The following is a 19,068-nucleotide window of genomic DNA, read 5'->3' on the forward strand; positions in this document are numbered from 1 at the left end:
AACGGACTACTTCCCTCCAGTGTAATTAAATATTTAATTAATTCCGTCATCTTAATAATGACAATAATAATAATGACAAAAAATCTTAATGTCTCAATGAATCAAGAATGAATGATTTTAAAATAAATAGTTCACTCGTTGTTTTAGTCATTTATTTCTTTATTCCATAGAAACACCATCATTTTGTTTTTAAAAAAATCTCACTGTTAAAGTGGGCTCAAAAGTGCTTTCATTTATTAAGCAGGAGACACGGGATGACTCCATTTTGGATTCTCTATGTGTTTTATGCCGAAAGGACGTCACACTAGAATGTCTTTGTATAAACTGTACACAAAACAATTCAGCAAAGGCACTATACATCATTTGGAATCAAACCTTTTATAAACAACATTGATGCCAAAAGTGCACACTTGTGCAACGTGGTGTCAAATCCACAAAAAGCAACACCTTGGAGTTGCGATGGTTCGATTTAGACCAGGAAGTGCCTTTCAAGTCTTCACGTCTTTTTCCTGTGTATTTCGGTTTCTCTCTCTCTCCTTCTCTCTCACTCTCTCTCCTTTTGTGCTTATCTTGTTCCATCTTTGATGCAACGTGCTTAAAACAGTCCTTTGGCCTTTTTCAAGTTGACCTGTTTCCACCCTGGTAGACGTTGGTATTCGTCCCTCTTCATCTCCAAAGCCTCCTGCAAAAGTACACATATGGTAGGCCGATTAACGACTCCAAATTGTCCTTACGTGTAAGTGTGAGAGTGAATGCTTGTTTTTTTTTTTTTTCAGAATGTGCCATGCAATTGGCTGGCAACCAGCTCCTGGTGTCCATCTCTGCGGCTTGTTGTTTTTCGTCATTCATGTGCTTCATTTGTCATGCTTCACTTTGTACACTGCAGTAGTGATGCATTCATTCATTCGTTCCTCGAGAGGAAAGTGTGCGTGAAAGTGTGACATACGTGCGTTTCCAAGACACAGTTTAGAAGACTTTAGCGCAAAGAATGCTAGGAAATCCGTGGCTGCAGATGACCACAATGCAACCCAGCGCACTTCCCATCAGTCGGTTCTTATATTTCAAGGGCGATCATCGTGCGCAGAAATGTGAATTGGCAGTTCGAGAAGTCAAAGGGGCAATCTTACCTCAATGCACCTAGTACTTGCTCTGAAAAGTGAGAATTAAAAGGGACATAATATGGAAAAGTGAGTTTTAATAATAGCGATTTGTGTTTTCTGCGTCTCAATTTCTGAATGTTACCAAATGATGACATCGCAAGATGCCAAGTTTAGCCTACCACCCCCAAACTGAATTTAAATTGATCAACAAAAGTCAGACCTCAAAATCACGTTCTGACAAGTAGATTTCCAGGCGGAGAGGGTCCACACCCTCCGGGAGGGGCCGGGCCCGCAACTGGTCCAGCGGGAAGGTGTTCTGACTGAGCCGGGCCAGCACATCCTCCACCAGGATGATCTGGTTGCACACCTCTGCTTCCTGCAGCCACAAAAAAAATGCCATTTAAGAAGAAGCATTCTGGCAACATCTGTATCGTTGACATTTCGTAGTATATTGTCATTTGGGTCGTAGAGGGCACGATTCAAGCTAGGACCGCCACTGAACATGACGTTACCCTCTCTGAGATCTCTGCCACATCCTCCCGGTGCTCCCAGCTGGGGAACATGTTGGTGAAGGTGAGCGGTTCTAGTCCAGCGTGGATGAGGTAGGACTTCTGAGTCTTCCTGTCACTCTTCTCTGTCAAAAAACAAAACAAAAAACACAACAATGTGTCATTGCTGTTGTGGACATTTGTCATGGGTGAAGGGTTCAGGGGATGTTTAGGCTCAGGAGGTTACCTTTGCAATACTGTAGCACCGTTTCCATGGCACACTTCCTGTCCACATCCCAGCGTATGCGAGCTGATCCAGTGCTCTCGCTGTCCTGAGGCCACCAGCCTTGCCACAGGTAGACCTCGTGGAAGTTGTCCACCAGGAACAACGCTGAGAAAGCCATACATGAACTAAAGAAGGGGAAAATGGATTGTGAGATGAGCCTCACCGGGTTGCGCCACATTGTAGAGCTCCTCCTGCAGGAAGGGCAGCGAGCTGACCAGGTCCGGAGCGCGGGACGGGTGGAAGAACTCCGTCGCCACAAACTCTCCTGAAGTGCTGGTCAGTTGGAAGAGCCGTGGAGTAAAGTTGAATTTTCCAGGGTCTGAGAAAGAAAGAAATCATATTGTCTGTAGGTGCCTCACTACGTTTGCCCAAACGCCACATTTTGTTCATGACTTCTCCCACTCCACGTAAGTGAGCCAATACTTTTGTCACTCCCTGTAGTAGGTGTCTATTAGAACAGTTCTTCTTTTTGGCTCACCCACTATACTATACATACGTGTCCCAATAGGTCTGTCCAAAGCTTCCATTTCAGGTGATGCACATTTTTGTCAAAAGGTCTTGTCACCTTGCAGCATGCAGTCGTAGGCCTTCCTGTCTTTATGACCCAGAGCCTCCCAGAAGCCCGGCGGCTCCACGCCCTCATCGCACTCGTGAATGGTCACCTTACTGCTACTGTGGAGTCCGGCTTCAAGAGGACACCTGAACATGAGTGTTTGATATGATTTCATCGTGTGATCAAACCGAGGTAATAATCTTAAAGAATAGCTATATTACTGTTCTTTGATCTTGAGCGCCGCTGTGCTAGCCACACTGCGGGTGTGCTCCTGTGTCTTGCAGCCATGCCACAGGTAAATGGCCGCCTTGTCCACGCCGAGCAGGACCATGGAGGCTCGGGAGCGCAGGCTGCTGCAGTGGCACGCCACTTCCAGTAGGTTGCCCTCTGCCGGCACCTCGCCGCGGACGCAGTACAGACGCCACTCGCCTAACAAAAGCCGGTGAATGCCACAAATGGATAGAAACGCATCATGGACTCAAAATATGCTTTTACTCTGGATGTTTTCTTCCTCTTCCTCCCGCTTTCCAGCATGGATGATCATCCCGCCGTTGAAGCACTGAAGGAAACACGGAGGCTCTTTGCCCTGCTGCACTTGCACCTTTTTAAGCAAAAAAACAACAACTCAATAATGACTCAATCAGCGAGTCACAAGTCCTGTGAAATTTACCTAGTAACAAGTGATGTGAAAAAGACTAAAGAGAGTCCCGTATGTCTACCTGAGCCCCTCCCTCCTCGTCCAGCTCAACGGTCATCAAGGCCGATGTTCCTTTCTCACTAACGGTAGAGTGTCGTCCTTGCCAGAAGAAATAGCAACATTTCTCCCGGCCTGGTCCGGTGCTCCTCACCTCTGGGTTATTTCTGCGTCCCACTGAAAGAAAAACACGACAGGTTAGAATCATTCAGTGTGTACGAGCGAGATCCAGAGCGACTTACCTGAGGTGCTGACCATGTACTTCCATTTCACCACGTACGCATCGCCTTCGTGGAACTGGCCGATGCTCTGGCGTGGCAAGCGGCTGTAGTCGAACTCCAGGATGTGCCACACGTCCACCGAGACGGTGCTGATCTCCTGAGTCCTCATGCGGTCCTCGGTCTCCACTGAGCCGTAGCCTCGGCCCACGTTGGCACCATCCAAGATGGTGGCGACGGACGACTGGAGGAGCGGCAGCATAAGGTTGATGTCGTACGGCAGGCACTCTTGCCCTGTGGACTTCTGGGAAAACAGACAAGCGAGCGGTGAATACTAAAGGTAGAAAGTCTTGACCAGTATGGTGGACAAAGAAAACCTGTTGTTCTGGTAGCTGCTTGCTCTCTTCCGTGGGCGATACTGGCGGCTTGAGTTCGGACCAGTCCAGAAACTTCTCTTTGAATAAGATGGTCTCGTTGTGCTCGGTCAGCCTGCCGAATATGGCCCATTCGGGACGGCCTTGGCCTTTCCTGTGCCAGGAGATTAACACACCGATGAAATTGTTCAAGGTGAACCACTTCTACTTAGGTTGTTGGTATCAGTCTTTCAAATGGCCAAAACCACATCGGGAGGAGTTCCCTCGAGTGCTCACTACAGCCCAGCACTCTTTTTTTTAGGTCTCTACGTGGCCGTCATAATCCAATGTGGACTACCTCGGTATTAGGGTGTTGCAGCTTCCAATGTCCAATGGGTTGATGTCGCAGCAGGTGTAGTCAAAGATACCATTCCAGAGATGTTTGGCCAGCTGAAAAGCCACCTTCCTCTGGGCCAGTGTCACCTCTTTGCCATGCCAAACATACACCTCACTACCAAAGTCCAACACCAAGACCTGGAACGAGCCACAATCAAAGTTGAACAAATGAAAATGTGAGCGTGGGATGCTAACACTAAGTATGGACATTTCAGTGAAAAGGAATGTCCGCGGTGACCTCCTTGGATGACAGCAAAGAGCAACGAGGGACCTTTCCCCATTCGTCATCGTCCGGCATCAGTTTGTCATCTATGAGGCGAAAGATGCAGTTGGTCTCCACGATGGCATTCTCAAAGCGCTCGTCCTCCTCCGGCGGACCGGCAGCTAATCACCGAGACAGCAAGCGTGTTGAGCTTTTTTCCATTTGTAGCTAAAACCCTGGATTACTTCTTACGTCGGTAGGCAGTCTGTCCCCCGAGGATGGTCCAAAACTCTTGTGAATCCGGACTCTGCACGTGGATTCCTTCCTCGATGGTCTGTACCTTGGTTGCTCTGCAGCCCAAGTCTTTCTTTGTTTGGATGAACGTGGCCAGATCCATAGCCTACAAAAAAGACATTCATCAATTTTCCTGTGTATGTAGTAAAAATGAAGTACAGATAACTATGAATAGACCTTGGCCCTCTCAATGACATTGGAGAACTCTCCTATCCATACAAAACAACGCTCGGGCGTCACCAGCAGGAAACAATCGCCGCTGTTCAGCGACGACGCTCGAGGTTCGACCAGTCTGGTCTGAACCTGGCGACGACCTGCAAGAGAATTCCTCGAATGAGACAAGAGCCCGGGTGGGTATCTCGAGTGAAAACCCTTCCTAACCTTTGATGTGCAGCAGCATGAGGTTTTTGTACGGGACAGCGCTGTTGTTAGATGTGGGCGTCTCGGCGATGTTGACGCTGCGTAAAGTCACTGTGCTGTAGTTCTCCTTACTGGACAGACCCGCCAGAGCCGCATCTGAATATTCGGAGCTTTTAATGACTGCAAGACAGAGGAAGACCAGTGTTGATTTGTTTTGGTGATCCATCGTGTCCAGATCTGCCCCATGGAACTTGGGCAAAGGTCAAAGTCCAGTCTTCATCTTTCTCTGAATCTGCATGGCTTCTCCCGAATGAAGTGACGTTAACAATGTGTCTCGTCTTACTCACTCTTATCGGAGGACATCCGCTTGTTCTCCAGCTGAGCCACGTTGAGCCTCTGCTCAGTGTACTCGTGTTGTATATCCTGGCGGGCGGCCAGCATCTTGACCGGGTTGCGGGAAGCCTGCACGTTCCTGGATGGACGCACGGAGCGCTTGTGCCTGACCACGGCCGAGGTCAGTCGGCCGGAGCCCTGCCGTGAGCCGAAAATGGCGTCGAAGTCTTCGCTGAGCTCGATACGCGAAGGCACGTTTGGGAATTGGGCCACGCGACGGTAGAAGTTACAAAAGATCTCGTCGTCCAGCTTCATCACCTCCTTAACCGCCTTCTCGGTGACTGTCAGGGTGCTCTCCTGGATTTCCGACACTGACGGAAAGCACACGACAAGTTTACGGAGTGACAAAAATGACCTAAAGCCAAACCATCTGTTTGGTTGATTGGAAAAATATCCTAACTTTGCAGTACTGTGAACAAACAAATCCCGAATATACTGTACCTTTACTGTTGAGGCGTCCCAAGAAGGTCTCCAACTTGTCCAGCTTTTTATCCGACTCCATGTCTTCTCTGGCTTCAATGTCTGCATACGATGGACAGAGAGCATTCAACACATGCATGGGAAAGATGCGCTACAGAATTCAAACGCACCCTCCTGAGGTTTCCCCACAACCGAGGAGCTGCTTTTAAGCTTGGTGGAGACGGGCGAAAGGATGGGCCCGATGACTGAGGAAGAGGCAGCCAGACCTGACAAAAAAAACATATGAGGGGGGGGGGGGTAAAATAACTCTCGGAAGTGAAGTCCAAAGTCTAAAAAACTGCCATCCAATAAATATTCTTCTGACCTTTCTTAACCATGCGAGCCGCCACGGTGTACTGGCCAGAATCGTTGGCCGCACCTTTGCCTTTGCTCTTCCAGGCGTCCTCTCGCATGGACATCATTTGCTTTCTCTCCTCGATGGTCATCTGGGCCTCCGTGTCTTCCTTTTGGACCGACTGAGCCTGAAACGACAACAACGTCGTCTGGAACGGTCATGTTGATCTTAGGTGGGATTTGTTAGGAATTGTTCTTCTGGAAGGTTTTAACAAAACCCAGACTAAAATGCCCTCAGAAGACCCAAGTGAGATTTGATGCTAATCTCCAACCCTAACTCCACCAAAGCTTACTTTGACACCTAACCATGTGTATGAGCCCAAACTATAACCCTAAAACGAACTTGAGCAAATGTGACATTAACTCTTAAAAACAACCCTGACTCTCATCTTGAAAAAGGTCACCTCCCGGATGAGAGCAGAAGATGTGATACACTCAAGGACGACAGCATACAGGATGTAAAAAAAGAAATCAAAAGTTACACACCAAGCATGACTGCCCTGCTTACCTGAGCGTGATTGTCAATGTACCGACACTTTTGTCCGAGGGAGAAAGGAGGAGAAAAAGTGGAGGAGAAGACAGGCTCCTGAGGATGGAGAGGTGGGAGGATGAGTGGAAGGAAGAGGAAGGAAGGAGGGAGGAAGGGAACGGATGCATGACCATGCATGTTAGATTCACGAGTCATTTTTCGACTTTACTGCCGTTTTAATCCGATCAAATTGCTAGATGAATCTGTTTTAAGATTTTGGAAAACAGCCATCTTCTGGTGTCTTTTGGGGTATATGGCCTTGAAACTGACTATAATATGGGTCTACAAATAACACAAAGCCCCGGAAAAAGCCATACAAGTGCTGTTTCACTCACTCAGTCCTTCAAGACACAGCAAGCCCCGCCCCCTAACTCACTCACTCACTCACTCACTCACTCACTCACTCACTCACTCACTCACTCACTCACTCACTCACTCACTCAGACATCTTCCCTGCCTCACAGACAACAATCCACGTAACACAACTGCAGTTGGAGTGTCTTTTTGGGCTTCTTGAGGTTTTTCCAAAATGTTGTTCCCTCGATTCTAAAAAGCCATGCCAGTGCTCCAAACATGCAAAGGAGCTGCATTGAAGCTGCAATTGTAATTGGATGAGGCGGGACCCACTTGACGCTGATTGGCTGAGAGGCGGGCCTTACCCACAGCTGATCTGACACTGCGGAGTGGTCATGGATGACCACTTCTTCCTCCTGTGGGTGGGGCGGTGCAGGGAGGACACAAAGGTGGTAAGAAATGGGGGGAGATTTGGGGAGGCTCATCTTGTCCATGGGGTTCATCATGTGACCAAATGAAATAGGCAGGCATCATGTCATAGTAGATGTGGTCTTTGTCGACCGTTCTGCACCTTCTTCTGATGCGTCGGCTCCTCCTCTTGGCACTGGGGTACCTCGGCGGACAGCACCTTTGCCACTTCCTGTTTTTTGTTGATCCGGTTCCTCCAGTCTTCCTCGCCGCTCTTCTTCAGCAGGGCCACTCTGACACAAATGCACAAACACGATTGAAATATACGAGTGTTAATTCTCAAAGGCTGTATTCTGCCTTGCTCCGCACAAACTGTACAACTACTACTCTTGTAGTTCATGAAAAGGCAATCACTCAAGGGTGATCATTCAGGTCACATCAAGCACGACTCAACTAGAGAAGCGGATCGAAGAGAAAGTGTGTCATCACTTCTCCCGAGTGAGTGCAAATGGCACTGGTGTCTAAGTCAGTCATTTTCAACAGACCATTTGAAAGCAAACCCAAACCTGAACCTTAACATCCAACCCTTTTCACTTTCCAAATGGTCATTTTGACCGACATGATCTGGCATCCTCACCTCTCCTTGATGGACATCTGTTTGCTGGACATGCCGTAAGGCAGCTGCTCCGCGGAATCCGTGGGGGACAGCGAATCAATCGAATGGACGCTGAGTTTGTTGTCGTCGTCGTCGCGTTGCTCTAGCGGCAGTGACTGAGACTTGGGCAGAGGTTGTAGGAAGCCCTGAGGTTTTGGCGGCGGCGGTGGAGGCACCTGGACTTTGGGCAGAGCTTGAAGGTCCGGTTGAACAAAAGGCGTGGGGAGGAGTTCCTGAGTTGTGGCCTGGTTTTGCTGGGGCTGAGTGAATAGTTTGGGATACGTCGGCGGGGACTGAGATGGCTGGATGTAGAATTGGTGCTTTGGTGACTCTGTGCGGGTCTGCAGCTGGAAGGTTTTGGGTGGACTTAGGGGAGGCTGAATCACAGGATGGCTCTGCTGGATGCTTGACGTTTGAGATGTTGTCGTGGAGGACACTTTGGTTATCAAAGGTCTCAGTGACGCTGTGCGATCCTGCCGGTCTGAAAGGATAAAACACAAAATGTGTGTCAGAACTTGGAATAGCACTTCAAACACCCCAACACTAAAGCCATGGGATACATTTGGCTAGTTAATGTCAGGACACGTTCAGACAAAGAACTGTCTGACACACACATTGCTACACAACTGATACCCGAATCTCAAAAGTGCTGATCTGCCTTGGCAGAGGTTACTCTGACCCAGTAACACCTATTCAAGTGACCCTGCTAATAATAGCCATATCATCAAACACAGTCAAGATTTCTTTTGTTCTTGCATAACCAGTTAGCATAATACGACTGGCCACCTCAAGCATAAAGCGTGTTGCCAGCTCCATCCATCCATCCGTCCATCCATCCATCCATCCATCCATCCATCCATCCATCCATCCATCCATCCATCCATCCATCTCTTGGGGGACAAAAGAATCCATGCGGAATGTGAATGAGATGCGTCCCAAATAAGCACAAACGCCCCTTCTTCGTGTACTGAGCAGGCAATGATGTGTGGAAGAACAATGAGGATAATGAGGAGAGTCCACCGCCCTTTCTCCGCTTTGTTCACACACTGCACTAGTCTCCTACCTGAGAATGGTTCTCGAGCGCCGCCGTCTCCTCCTGCCTCTTCTCCCAGGGGGCGGCTTCCTCCGCCTCCACGTCCTTCCTCCGCGTTTTTCTCCCGGGTATCGCCGAGGGCTCTCGAGCTGGCATGCGCCTCCTCCTTGTCAGTCTCCTCCGCCTCTGCCTGATGCCGGCGAAGAGTGCCGGAAGAAGGAGTGGGAGAGGGGAGACCCCCCGCTTTTTGTTCAGAGCTATGGGGGAGGAGCTTGGGGTGGCCTGGGTCCCCCACGCTCTGGGTCACGGAGAGGTACCGCAATGCCCTCTCCTGGTGATCGGAAGCGGTGGGAGCGGGCTGCTGTCGGGTGTGAGAACTCCCCTCACAAGCGATGCTACTGCTGCTGCATGCAGGCGTCACGGTTACCGTGGTGATGGAGGCATGGGAGGGAGAAGCTGCCACAGAGCGCAGCACGGAGGCGGGGAGGGGCTCTAGTTTGACTTGACTGCTGTCTTTTAACTATAGAGCAAAGAAAAAAATAGTAATCAGACATCCCCTGCCACCAACATGCACCCTGTTTCTCACCTCATGCTTGTCCAGCTAAACTAGCAACTAACAGAAGCAGTTGAAGTGAACAAACTTTCCAACACTGCTGTGTGTCGTATGCCACTGCTTTGGGATAGCGAATCTATGTAGGCGGAGCCAAATGGAGACGGCTTTTAATAAGCTCATTCGAGCGCATCCAATCAGCTTTCTGGACCTTACACGTTCTTCCTGCATGGACTCGATACGGTTGACTGAGGAGCCAACGGGAGGCTTATGCACCTGTGAGGACATCAGCTGCTTATTTATGGAATGAAAATAGTCCTATGGTTAAGGATATTAGGTTTTGGATGAAATTTTACGATGAATCTAAAATGTATGGTAACCTTGGGGGAATAGAATTGGACCATGAACAAAGTACCTGCTCCACTTCGCCCAGGGTGATGGGCTGTGTCTGAAAGCGGGCGAGAGCACGACGCCGGCGGGCGGTGTCGCTTTTCGGCGCCGCCTCGTCCGCTGGATGGGCGAGCCGGTTGAAGAGGGCCATCTTCTCAGCCAAACTGAGCGTGGATAGGTCGTCCCCCTCCGCTTCCGGGGGATCCTCGTCCTGCTTCTCCTGGACCTTCTGGGGGACTGGAGCTGCTTGGATACTGAGAGCAGGGTGCAGGTGTCAAATGAAGGTTTTCAACCATGGTTTGGGTTTTAAATACAAATACTGAAAGCTCGTCCATGAAGCTAAAGTTTGCTGCTTATGATTCATGTCGTATCAAGTTGCACAAGTCACTTGTTAAGTGTGTGTGAAATGGCTCGTGGAGGGTTTGCGCTTGTTTGTTTCTGGTGCCCAACATCTGACATCTGGACCTTAGAAGAATGTGAGGAATGCAGCAAGAGGGAATGCTGGGGATCATCACTGCTGAGTAATTGTGTAAACAGCAACTTCCATCCCCTATAAGGTGCAGCATGAGGGGAGGACGGCACATCAGCAAGGGATGACAGAGGAAAAGCTGCGTACATTCTTCATCACGTGGTCATATTTTTTCACGTGGTCATATTTTTTCATAAATACGGATTTGTCTGTGTTGTTAAGATTTGAAATGGAGTTTTGAGGTGAAGGTGATTGTTCTAAATTCATTTTCAAGCTTCGATCCTTTTTTAAATTTCAGGTTAAGACCAGGGTTAGGATTTTTCAAAAAGATTTCAGGCTTCAAACAAAATTTTGAGTTTTTAGTTCAATTAGGGTTTCAAATTAGCATTTCGAGCCACGTTCCAAATTATAAATAGTTGTGCTGCTTGCCAAGACAAATGATGTCTGACATATTCTTTTGCATTTCCATTGCATCTTTTTCATTGTTGTGTTACCTGATGGTGGTCACGGTGGTACTGACAACAGTTGAACTGGTGGGGCTGGCGCTGGCGCTGGTGCTGGTGCTGGTGCTGGCGCTGGTGCTGGTGCTGGCGCTGGCGCTGGTGCTGGTGCTGGTGCTGGCGCTGGTGCTGGCGCTGGTGGTGGTGTGGCTTCCCACAGTGTGTGATGATGTGGAAGGCTCACTTTTAAAATGGTGAAAACAAACTTAAATGAAGCTTGTTCTGAGACTCAGGATGATCAAAAATAATAGTAAAAACTCATCCAAAAAAATACAAAATATAAAGGTTCCTCACTGGTCCCTGAATTCTGAAGTGTTTGTACCTGCAAGCGTCGACCACTTCCTTGCTGGAGACGGGCTGAGTGTGTGAGCGGTCTTGGACCCTCCGCAGACGACGTTCCACGGCCGCGTTTCGAGATCGCGGCTTGGGAACGCCGCCCTCCGAAGTTTTCTCCAACTCCTGACGAGACAAAATGTTGACTTTCAGACGCAACGTGAGCTGAAGATGTGTGCGTCACTTACCCTGAAAAGAGACCTCTTGGCCGCCACACTCATCTTGGCTCGCTCGTCCAGTTTTTCTTCATCAACTACAAAAGACAAGAGTCCAAAAAAATGGGCTTAGGTTTTCAACTGAAAATTTGCAGCATGTGCAGGTCAGATGAGTGATCACCTTCAACATCTTCAAGCTGTGCTGGACTGAGATGGGACCTGTGTCACCAAACATTTCAATATCCAATTAGGATTTTAACGCCATCGAATATTCGCTGACGACGTCCTTTCTCGCACCTGTCAGTCTCCAGACGTTCCGCAGACGTGATGGGCTGAGTCCGACTCCTTTCGGACGTGCGGCCGTCCCCCGGCGTGATGTAACGCCGAGGCCTCCGAGCTGTTCTGTCTGCCCGGGAGTCCGAGCCACTCGCCGTGGGCTCTGATTCCATCACTGAGGACTGGTTGCTCTCACTTTGATGAACAAAGAATGAGGGAGAGTCCAAGTTCAGGTGAGGGTGCAAATGTACCAATCGCAGGTACCAGTTAGCCACATCTAGCATGCAATGGTGGAGGACCAAAACTTCTTTTTGACAGATAATCTCACACAATTTGACATTGTTAGCATTTTAAGACTGGGCTGGGGTGAGACTTCAAACATGGGTTAGTGTGTGAAACGAGGGCTTGGAGTCTGAGTTAGGCTTTCAAAGAAGGATCAGGTTTTCAAATGAAAGTTCCAAGACAGGGTTAGGTTCGGGTTTCAAATTACGATCATCACATTGCCACTAGGAAAAGACATTTTCTTTGAGTTTGGCTCCTTTGTTCCTTGGTTTATTTGTCCGTGTAAATACAGTGACAGAACCTCCATTTCAAAAGCACTTCACGATGACACCATGTTGTCATTTGTTGAGTTTAAGCAGGAGGCCTTGGGTCTCCTATTAGCATCCCAAATGTTAGCCTAGGTGGAGGTCTGCGTTCTTTGACTGCTCTCATTTGATATGCTCTGAGTTTTAGTAGCATCCTATTGCAGAGTTAGCCATGCGAAGGAACACGAAAAGAGCCCATGCTGGCGGACCTACAAGTCAAGCTTCCTGTTGGCATTCTCCAGGTACGAGTGTCGCAGCAGGGCTACCGACACCCGGGTGTCCAAGGTTCCCGTTTCACCATTGGCCACCCCTGGTGGAGGCACAGGCTTGGAGGAGGTCTCGTGGGTGGCGCGAGACCTCTCCCTCCGGAACAAGACAGAATGTTGGCTGATACCGATGTCTGACATGGAGCGGGTTCGCGTCTTGGCTTTAGGCCCTCCGCCTGCCTCTGTGCTTCTGTGCTTGGCCTGAGGTAACGAAGAACCTTTCTGAAGATAAACAGCCGAGTCGCTCCTCGGCAATTCTTGCTGCCTTTGCGGGTCCGAGACTTCATATTGTCGAGCCTCGTCGACTCTCTTCAAACGAGCTTCTGTTCTTGTCTGGTGGTGTTCCTCCTGAGGCTTTCTCGAGGAATTGGACTGATGCTGTCTTTGAAGATCTTCGTCAGCTTCTCTTCTGTTCTCTGTGGGAAGCACGAGCGACTCTGGACGGGTGACGTTTTTCGAGGCGTTCTCCGGGTGCACGGGTCTTAACACTCTGTCCTCACGAGTCTCATGACCCAAGTGACGGTGCCTCCCTCGCTCTCGGCTTTGTTCTGTGTTCCTTTCTCGCCTTCGCTCTCTGGGTGAATGCCATTCCTCCTCGACTTCCCGACTCGCTATCCTCTGTTCTGGACTGTTAGTTTCCCAATCCACATGTTTACTGGGATGTCTGTTAAAATCATCCGCAGTCTTTTCTCTCTTGCGGATCTCGGAGGGCAAAACCGCTTTCCGGCTCTTCAACAGACCTTCGGTTTGGACTTCTTCTTTGGAGGCTTGCTCGATGTCCAACCTTGCTTCCAGCCTTGCCTCGAGTCTTGCCTCCTTGTGGGCTGTGTAGATTTGGTCAGAGCTCACTCGTCTTTGTGGTTGAATCTCTGGTGGACTGTAGAGTTTGCTGGTGGACACAGGTAGGTTTTGGTGGTCAACGGCAGGGCGGTACTCTTGAGCAGACTGAGGGTGACTTGGCCAAGGTTGACAAACAGTTCTATGTTGGCTGTGTTCCGGGCCGACTGGGAGTGGGTTCTCCTGAGTCCAGTGTCTGGTTCTGTGGTGTCTGTCTGTGCTCCACTCAGGAAGCCTCTGTGTACTGCCTCTGATTCTTAGGGAAAGGAATGTACAAGGGCCATCAGTAAGTAAAAAAAAAAACTGCCTCAGAAATATTCAGCCAGTCAGATGATTAAATTCGGGTGTAAGGTAGGTGAACTGCAAACTGATTTTTGATCTCCATTGGTGGATTAATCTGACACACATGCTACCTATGGCAAATGAATCATCAAGGTAAGGACTGTTAGGAGCGAGTGAGTCGCAGCATCCACACTGTCTGAGGTGATTATGTGCGGTACAATCAGTAGAAGTTAATTAAGAAATGTCTTCATACTGATACCTCATACCTTGGCGGCCAACTGACGAGTGTCTTTGCATCGGCCTTTGTGTCTGTGTCAAGAGACCAGTCGCTTAAGGCTACGGATAATGTCGAACTGTCACGGATGCTTCTTGCCAGGATAGTCAACTGTTGTGTCAGGCTAGTGACTTCTTCTTGTTAAGTTCCGTGAAGATTAACCAAGGCGAGGGATAGGTGGTATGGGAGACCAGGAAAGGGGTGTGGAGTTTATCACGCGAGGTTCACTATTTACATTGGGTGTAGTGATGCATCAAATTATCTAAAGCAGCAACATTTGCACAATAGTGTCAGGAGGGATCATCAGGTATGCTGCGGGAAATGATCTCATTTCATATTATTGGTCAGAAAAAGATCATTTATTCAGTCCAAATCATCTTGATAGTGGTCTCTACAAATATGTATATGATAAACCAAGTTTGCAGTAGCTCTGTTCAGAAGAGGCTACCATAATCATGGCTTTGAAACTTGGTTCATCCACATCCCAAGGAAGAAGAAAGAGACCTCAGCCTTGAGAGCAGAGCAGAATGAAGGAGACATTTCATGAACTCACCCCTGCCTGTTGAGGATGCTCTGTGCCTGCTGCTCAATGAACAAATCCCCAGGCGAGATACCGTAACGGGTTGATGGCAGTGAGGCCCGACGAGCAGTGCGAGGTGAGCTGGGCACCGCTGCCAAGCTGTAGTCGTTGCTTGAATTTGGACTCTGCTCTGGATGCGTTGTATCGATGTGGGGGCGGTGAATAGGGTTTTGCCGCTTTTGCTGCTGCTGCTGCTGCTGCTGCTGCTGCTGCTGCTGATGATGATGTTGGGGTATAGACACGTGGTGCTCCTGGGCCCTGGTTTGAGATAGGTATTCTTGAGCGCCACCTCTCCAGTAGTTCTCCATGTTCATGGCTCTTTCCTGCTCTGCCAATCTGCTGCCTTGCGTAGGGGCTGGAGCTTGGTTTGTGTTGACTAGGCCTGCTGGAATTACAGGTGCAAGGTCTGGATGAGTCCTCATGTAAACCCTACCCACACCAGAGCGGTACGGGCCACCGGTTTCACGATGTATCGGTTCCGTTTGACGTCTATCTCGTCTTCCGGCCGAGTGTCTGTCGGCAGCGGCATCTTGGTCGAGTCGTGCGCGGTAGCGTGACGCGTAGTTCATGTCCGCTTCCTGGTTTAAAGGGATGCCGTACCGCTCCGACAGCTGCCGCCGTCTCTCGGCTTTGTAGCGGGCAATGCGCTCGGCCTTGGAATTCAGATCGGCCGGGTCCGAGGGTGCGTACGCGGGTGTCGTCGATGTCGATAGCGCCACAGGGTCGACGTACACCAACGTCGGCTCTGTACGGCTGACTCCTTCTCTAGACTGGCACTGCGGGGACGTCACCGGCCTTTGGGGTGCGTCCAGCTCCTCTTGACTGAAGTGCCTCACTGCAGTCGAGAGTAAGCGAAGACACGGTGATTTTTCAGTGAATCAAGTCCAGCAAAGTCCCGCATCAGCTCACCCATCACACAAGGCTCGGATGTATCCGAGGCCCTGGTGTACCGCGGTGGGTCCTCTTCTAGCATCCTGTTGGCAACCAAGCCGCCAGGCAGCAGAACTGGCGGAGGGTCACTTTCAATCCCTTCAAGACGCCGGGCGATCCTCTCCTTCCTGAAATAAAAGGCAAAGTCTGGCTTAAATAGCGTACACACATATGGATAGTCGTTGAGAATAGGAGCATTTTCTCTCCCTTCCTGAATACTGTAAAGTTCAAAAAGGCCCAATACCTGTTCATCTGGAAATCTGCTGGAGGCGCTCCCTCAAAGTATTTCTTCAATTCTGAAACTAAATGTTAAAAGTGTTTTAAGAAAATGGAGGACACTAAAAAAACAAGCATGGAGATTAAGATTCCAATTCGCACCCTTGGGAAGGACCACCAGGAGTTTGGCATCTGTATCTGAAACGCTCTTGACCAGGGCGGCCTTGTCGTGCAGGGAGAAATCACTTTGAAAACTAAACGTGAGAAGACCAAAAGAAAAAAAGTCAGCTGAAAAAAACCCTTAAACACCTGCTTAGCATCTCAAAGGGTTTATAGTAAATGACTGTTGACCGGATTATCTTTAAAGGGTGACACAAGGTGAAAGTGTCATTTAATGCTGACTGGCAGTGTGTGCTGCTGATATTATGTCTTTGTCTTGATGACCAAGTACAAAGAATTCCCCCAAAATAGTAAGCTATTGTTGTGTCGTTAGCTAAATTATCGGCTCTGCGCGGCTGGCAAATGATGCTTTGCTGTTGATAGGTTGCCAACCAAAATGCCAATATTGTCCCATGTCCGCATAGATCCATTTGAATCATCTGGGGTACCTTTGCTTAAAGTTGCCATTAGCCAGAAAATCATGTCATTGACTTGTTAAACATGAGTCTCTTCCCCTAGCTACCGTTTCTTACCTTAAGGCTTCTGTTGGCAATGACGTTGAGGTACAAAGTTTGCCCACAGCTTCTGATCCAAATCCTGCCAAGACACAACACTCAGTCAAGACCATAAAATAGTGCGAATGTTTGAAATTGGTGATGTTGGTGGATGTTTCAAATGAATACTTTGGACCCATGTTTGGATGAAGTCATACAAGCCGTACTAAATTGGTTCACTGTTACGTGTTGCAACATTTACCTTGAAAAATGTACAACTTTTATAACACAAGAAACAATTGTTGTTGTTTTTTTTAGGGTAGGTAGGAGGTTGATTAGCACTCCGCTCTACGTGCAGTCCGTCCATAGCAACTCCCCTGACGAGCAAAACAGTCTGTTGTTTCCCTTTTTGTCACAGGCAGATTCAGTTACCACTCCAGACATCACTAGAACAAATCTGGGTGGGTCTATTTTTTGGCCTCACTGAACCTTTAGTAGGTGACAAGCAGATTAAAAAAATGACACGATCCCAGGCTGTCAAAACCAATCATGTGTACTAAGCTTTTGCAATGTGTTCGGAAAGCCCCGTGCACGTCAAGTCAGTTCGGTTTTCCTCAGAAGCTGCCAAGCAGCCACGGAAGCTCAAAGCCGCCAGCGCCAGAAAACAGCTTAGCAGGCGCCAACTCGGGTTTTCACTGTATCTTTATTTTCTGCTAAAGCTAATTTGGGTCGCAAAGGAAAACAAGAGACCTGGTCACCTGAAAACAAAGTTGAGTGCACAGCAAAGAGTCGTAAAAAACAAAGCAAAAGTGAAACCAACGTGTACTGTACCCCGATACCATAAAACATTGTTTTCCAGTTTGAATCGGCCGCGATGATTTTTTAGGTCCTAAAGGACTCATCAACTGGAGACACCTGGTCATCACACCAAGCCTGGAGTTTGGGGCACGCCAGACATTTTGTACAAATTGGACCAAAGGTCCAAAAGCAGAAAACAGGACAACCGCCACCAGGCCTTACCTGTGCCGCAATACTGCACATGGTCGATGTGGTAACCAGATATCCAAGGGTTTCGAAACATGTTTAGCAGCGCGGATAACGGACGGCCAGAGACGAGCCGACGCCAACCGCCACCCGAGGGGTCACACCGCCACCCGCCAACAACACGGCCCAGCCTGGCCTCCAGGACTGGTCGCAATGTCACCAGAGTCGCAGAACGACAGCGCAGCGGGGCGCCAAAGCTGCTCAGCGGCCTAATCAGATTACAGTCAGAAATTAGCCGTGATGATCAAAACAGCGAGACAGGGGATTGGATGCAATGTGCCAGCGAGGGTGGCTGAGTGTACGTATGTTGCTTCCCAGGCCACCGACTGAAGGTGAAGCTTCATGCGTATCAATTCGCTTTAGCAGTCGAACACATTTGTGCCATCATCTTGTCTAAGATTGTGTGATAAGAGCTTCCAGGCTTTCACTGAGTTGAGCTGAGTTTCAAGAGTTGTATTGCTAACTCTCAACTCAATTCAACTCAAGTCAACTCAAGCCAACTCAACTGATTTCATCTCAACTTTATTTATAAAACAACCACATCTGCATACAAAGGGTTCAAATAGAAATAAGACTTATGATTGATTGATTTTGCATTCTGTAGATGCAAAAGATTTCTGCACAATGTGCATGTGCTGAAGTACAAAAAGTAGCCTGGTGTCAAATCACACTGTTGACTCTGATGCTTTTTCTCACCCTTTCACGCAGGCAGCACGCTGGCTCGCACGCTCGCACGCACACTTGTCCCAGACGGCTGTCCCCTAATAAGGCAACGTGTGTTGTGAGTGGTTGCTGCAAAGTCACCCTGTCTGTCTGTCTGTCTGTCTGTCTGTCTGTCTGTCTGTCTGTCCGCCAGCACAGGCTTGTATTTACAAGACGGCAGCCTGCCTTGTTGTGTCAAAAGCTCCGTCCTGCTCTTTCAATGTTGTTGTGGAGTGTGGATGTGGGATTGCGCAGCCCATATTATCTTATGCAATAATGGCAACGCCGTGTTGTCGTTCCAGGTAAAGTATCAGCTATTTCATCATCAGCATGGTGGAGGCCAGATGTGCTGTCCTCACTCCGGGTATGCACAAGCAGCTGCTGTCATAATTCCATCCATTCTCAACATGGCTTTTCCTGTTTAGGGTCATGGGGGATGCTAACCCCTATCCCAATGGGCAAAAGAACTGGTCGCCAGCCATTCTCAGGACACACAGAGACAAACAAGCAGTCACACCCCACATCCACATTGTCAGTGAATGGGAACCCAGCCCAGCCCAGCCCAGCCCACGCTGCTCGTCAGGCAAAACAAAATACATAACGGCTGAAGTCTTTTTAGCAAAGTTCCACATGAAACCTGCAAACCGATAAGAGGACATTTGAAACTTTCCAGTCAATGAAAGAAAGATTTTCAATATGGACAAATTACATTCATAATATATGCTCTTCCCATGCAGTGCTCTGTCTGTTCCATCAAAACTACCATTCAAGGATGGCCCAAAACTGCTGAACATTAAACCAGAAGTGGTTGGGATTTTTTATTTATTTTTTGCATTATTTCACAAAAATGAACACACTCAAAGTGAGGTACTATTTTGTCCATATCATTCGTCTGTGGCAATCCTGATGGGCAGAGCAGGTGCTGGCGTCATCCTGGCCGCCGCAACTTTCAGCA

At 48.7% G+C, this 19,068-nt stretch overlaps 1 protein-coding gene across 1 annotated transcript; it reads right to left on the minus strand.

The window, feature by feature from the left end:
• Window positions 1–152: 152 nt before the first annotated feature.
• Window positions 153–15,942, minus strand: LOC147045767 (supervillin-like). Its single transcript, XM_085929363.1, has 36 exons — window positions 15,877–15,942; window positions 15,743–15,800; window positions 15,478–15,626; window positions 14,542–15,403; window positions 12,543–13,688; window positions 11,764–11,937; window positions 11,648–11,685; window positions 11,500–11,564; window positions 11,301–11,437; window positions 10,973–11,161; window positions 10,035–10,263; window positions 9,100–9,589; window positions 8,019–8,517; window positions 7,545–7,674; window positions 7,339–7,389; window positions 6,659–6,736; window positions 6,122–6,278; window positions 5,928–6,023; window positions 5,779–5,859; window positions 5,292–5,648; window positions 4,966–5,124; window positions 4,762–4,898; window positions 4,543–4,690; window positions 4,327–4,472; window positions 4,051–4,226; window positions 3,717–3,867; window positions 3,364–3,643; window positions 3,147–3,298; window positions 2,923–3,028; window positions 2,649–2,856; window positions 2,440–2,573; window positions 2,038–2,193; window positions 1,836–1,979; window positions 1,613–1,734; window positions 1,321–1,476; window positions 153–682 (listed from the first exon to the last, which is right to left on the minus strand). Exons 2-36 carry the CDS (start codon window positions 15,748–15,750, stop codon window positions 596–598), a joined length of 7,398 nt encoding a protein of 2,465 aa, XP_085785489.1. The 5' UTR covers window positions 15,751–15,800; window positions 15,877–15,942; the 3' UTR covers window positions 153–595.
• Window positions 15,943–19,068: the final 3,126 nt, after the last annotated feature.

This window comes from Syngnathus leptorhynchus, chromosome 14 (assembly GCF_054491065.1).
Source record: "Syngnathus leptorhynchus isolate UIUO chromosome 14, UIUO_Slep, whole genome shotgun sequence".
NCBI lineage: Eukaryota > Metazoa > Chordata > Actinopteri > Syngnathiformes > Syngnathidae > Syngnathus > Syngnathus leptorhynchus.

Coding starts and splice junctions, on each gene's coding strand:
- LOC147045767 (XM_085929363.1), bottom strand. Junction 15,404..15,477: donor ATCCGAGCCTTGTGTGATGG/GTGAGCTGATGC, acceptor TCTCGACTGCAG/TGAGGCACTTCAGTCAAGAG. Junction 5,649..5,778: donor GGGACGCCTCAACAGTAAAG/GTACAGTATATT, acceptor GCTTTCCGTCAG/TGTCGGAAATCCAGGAGAGC.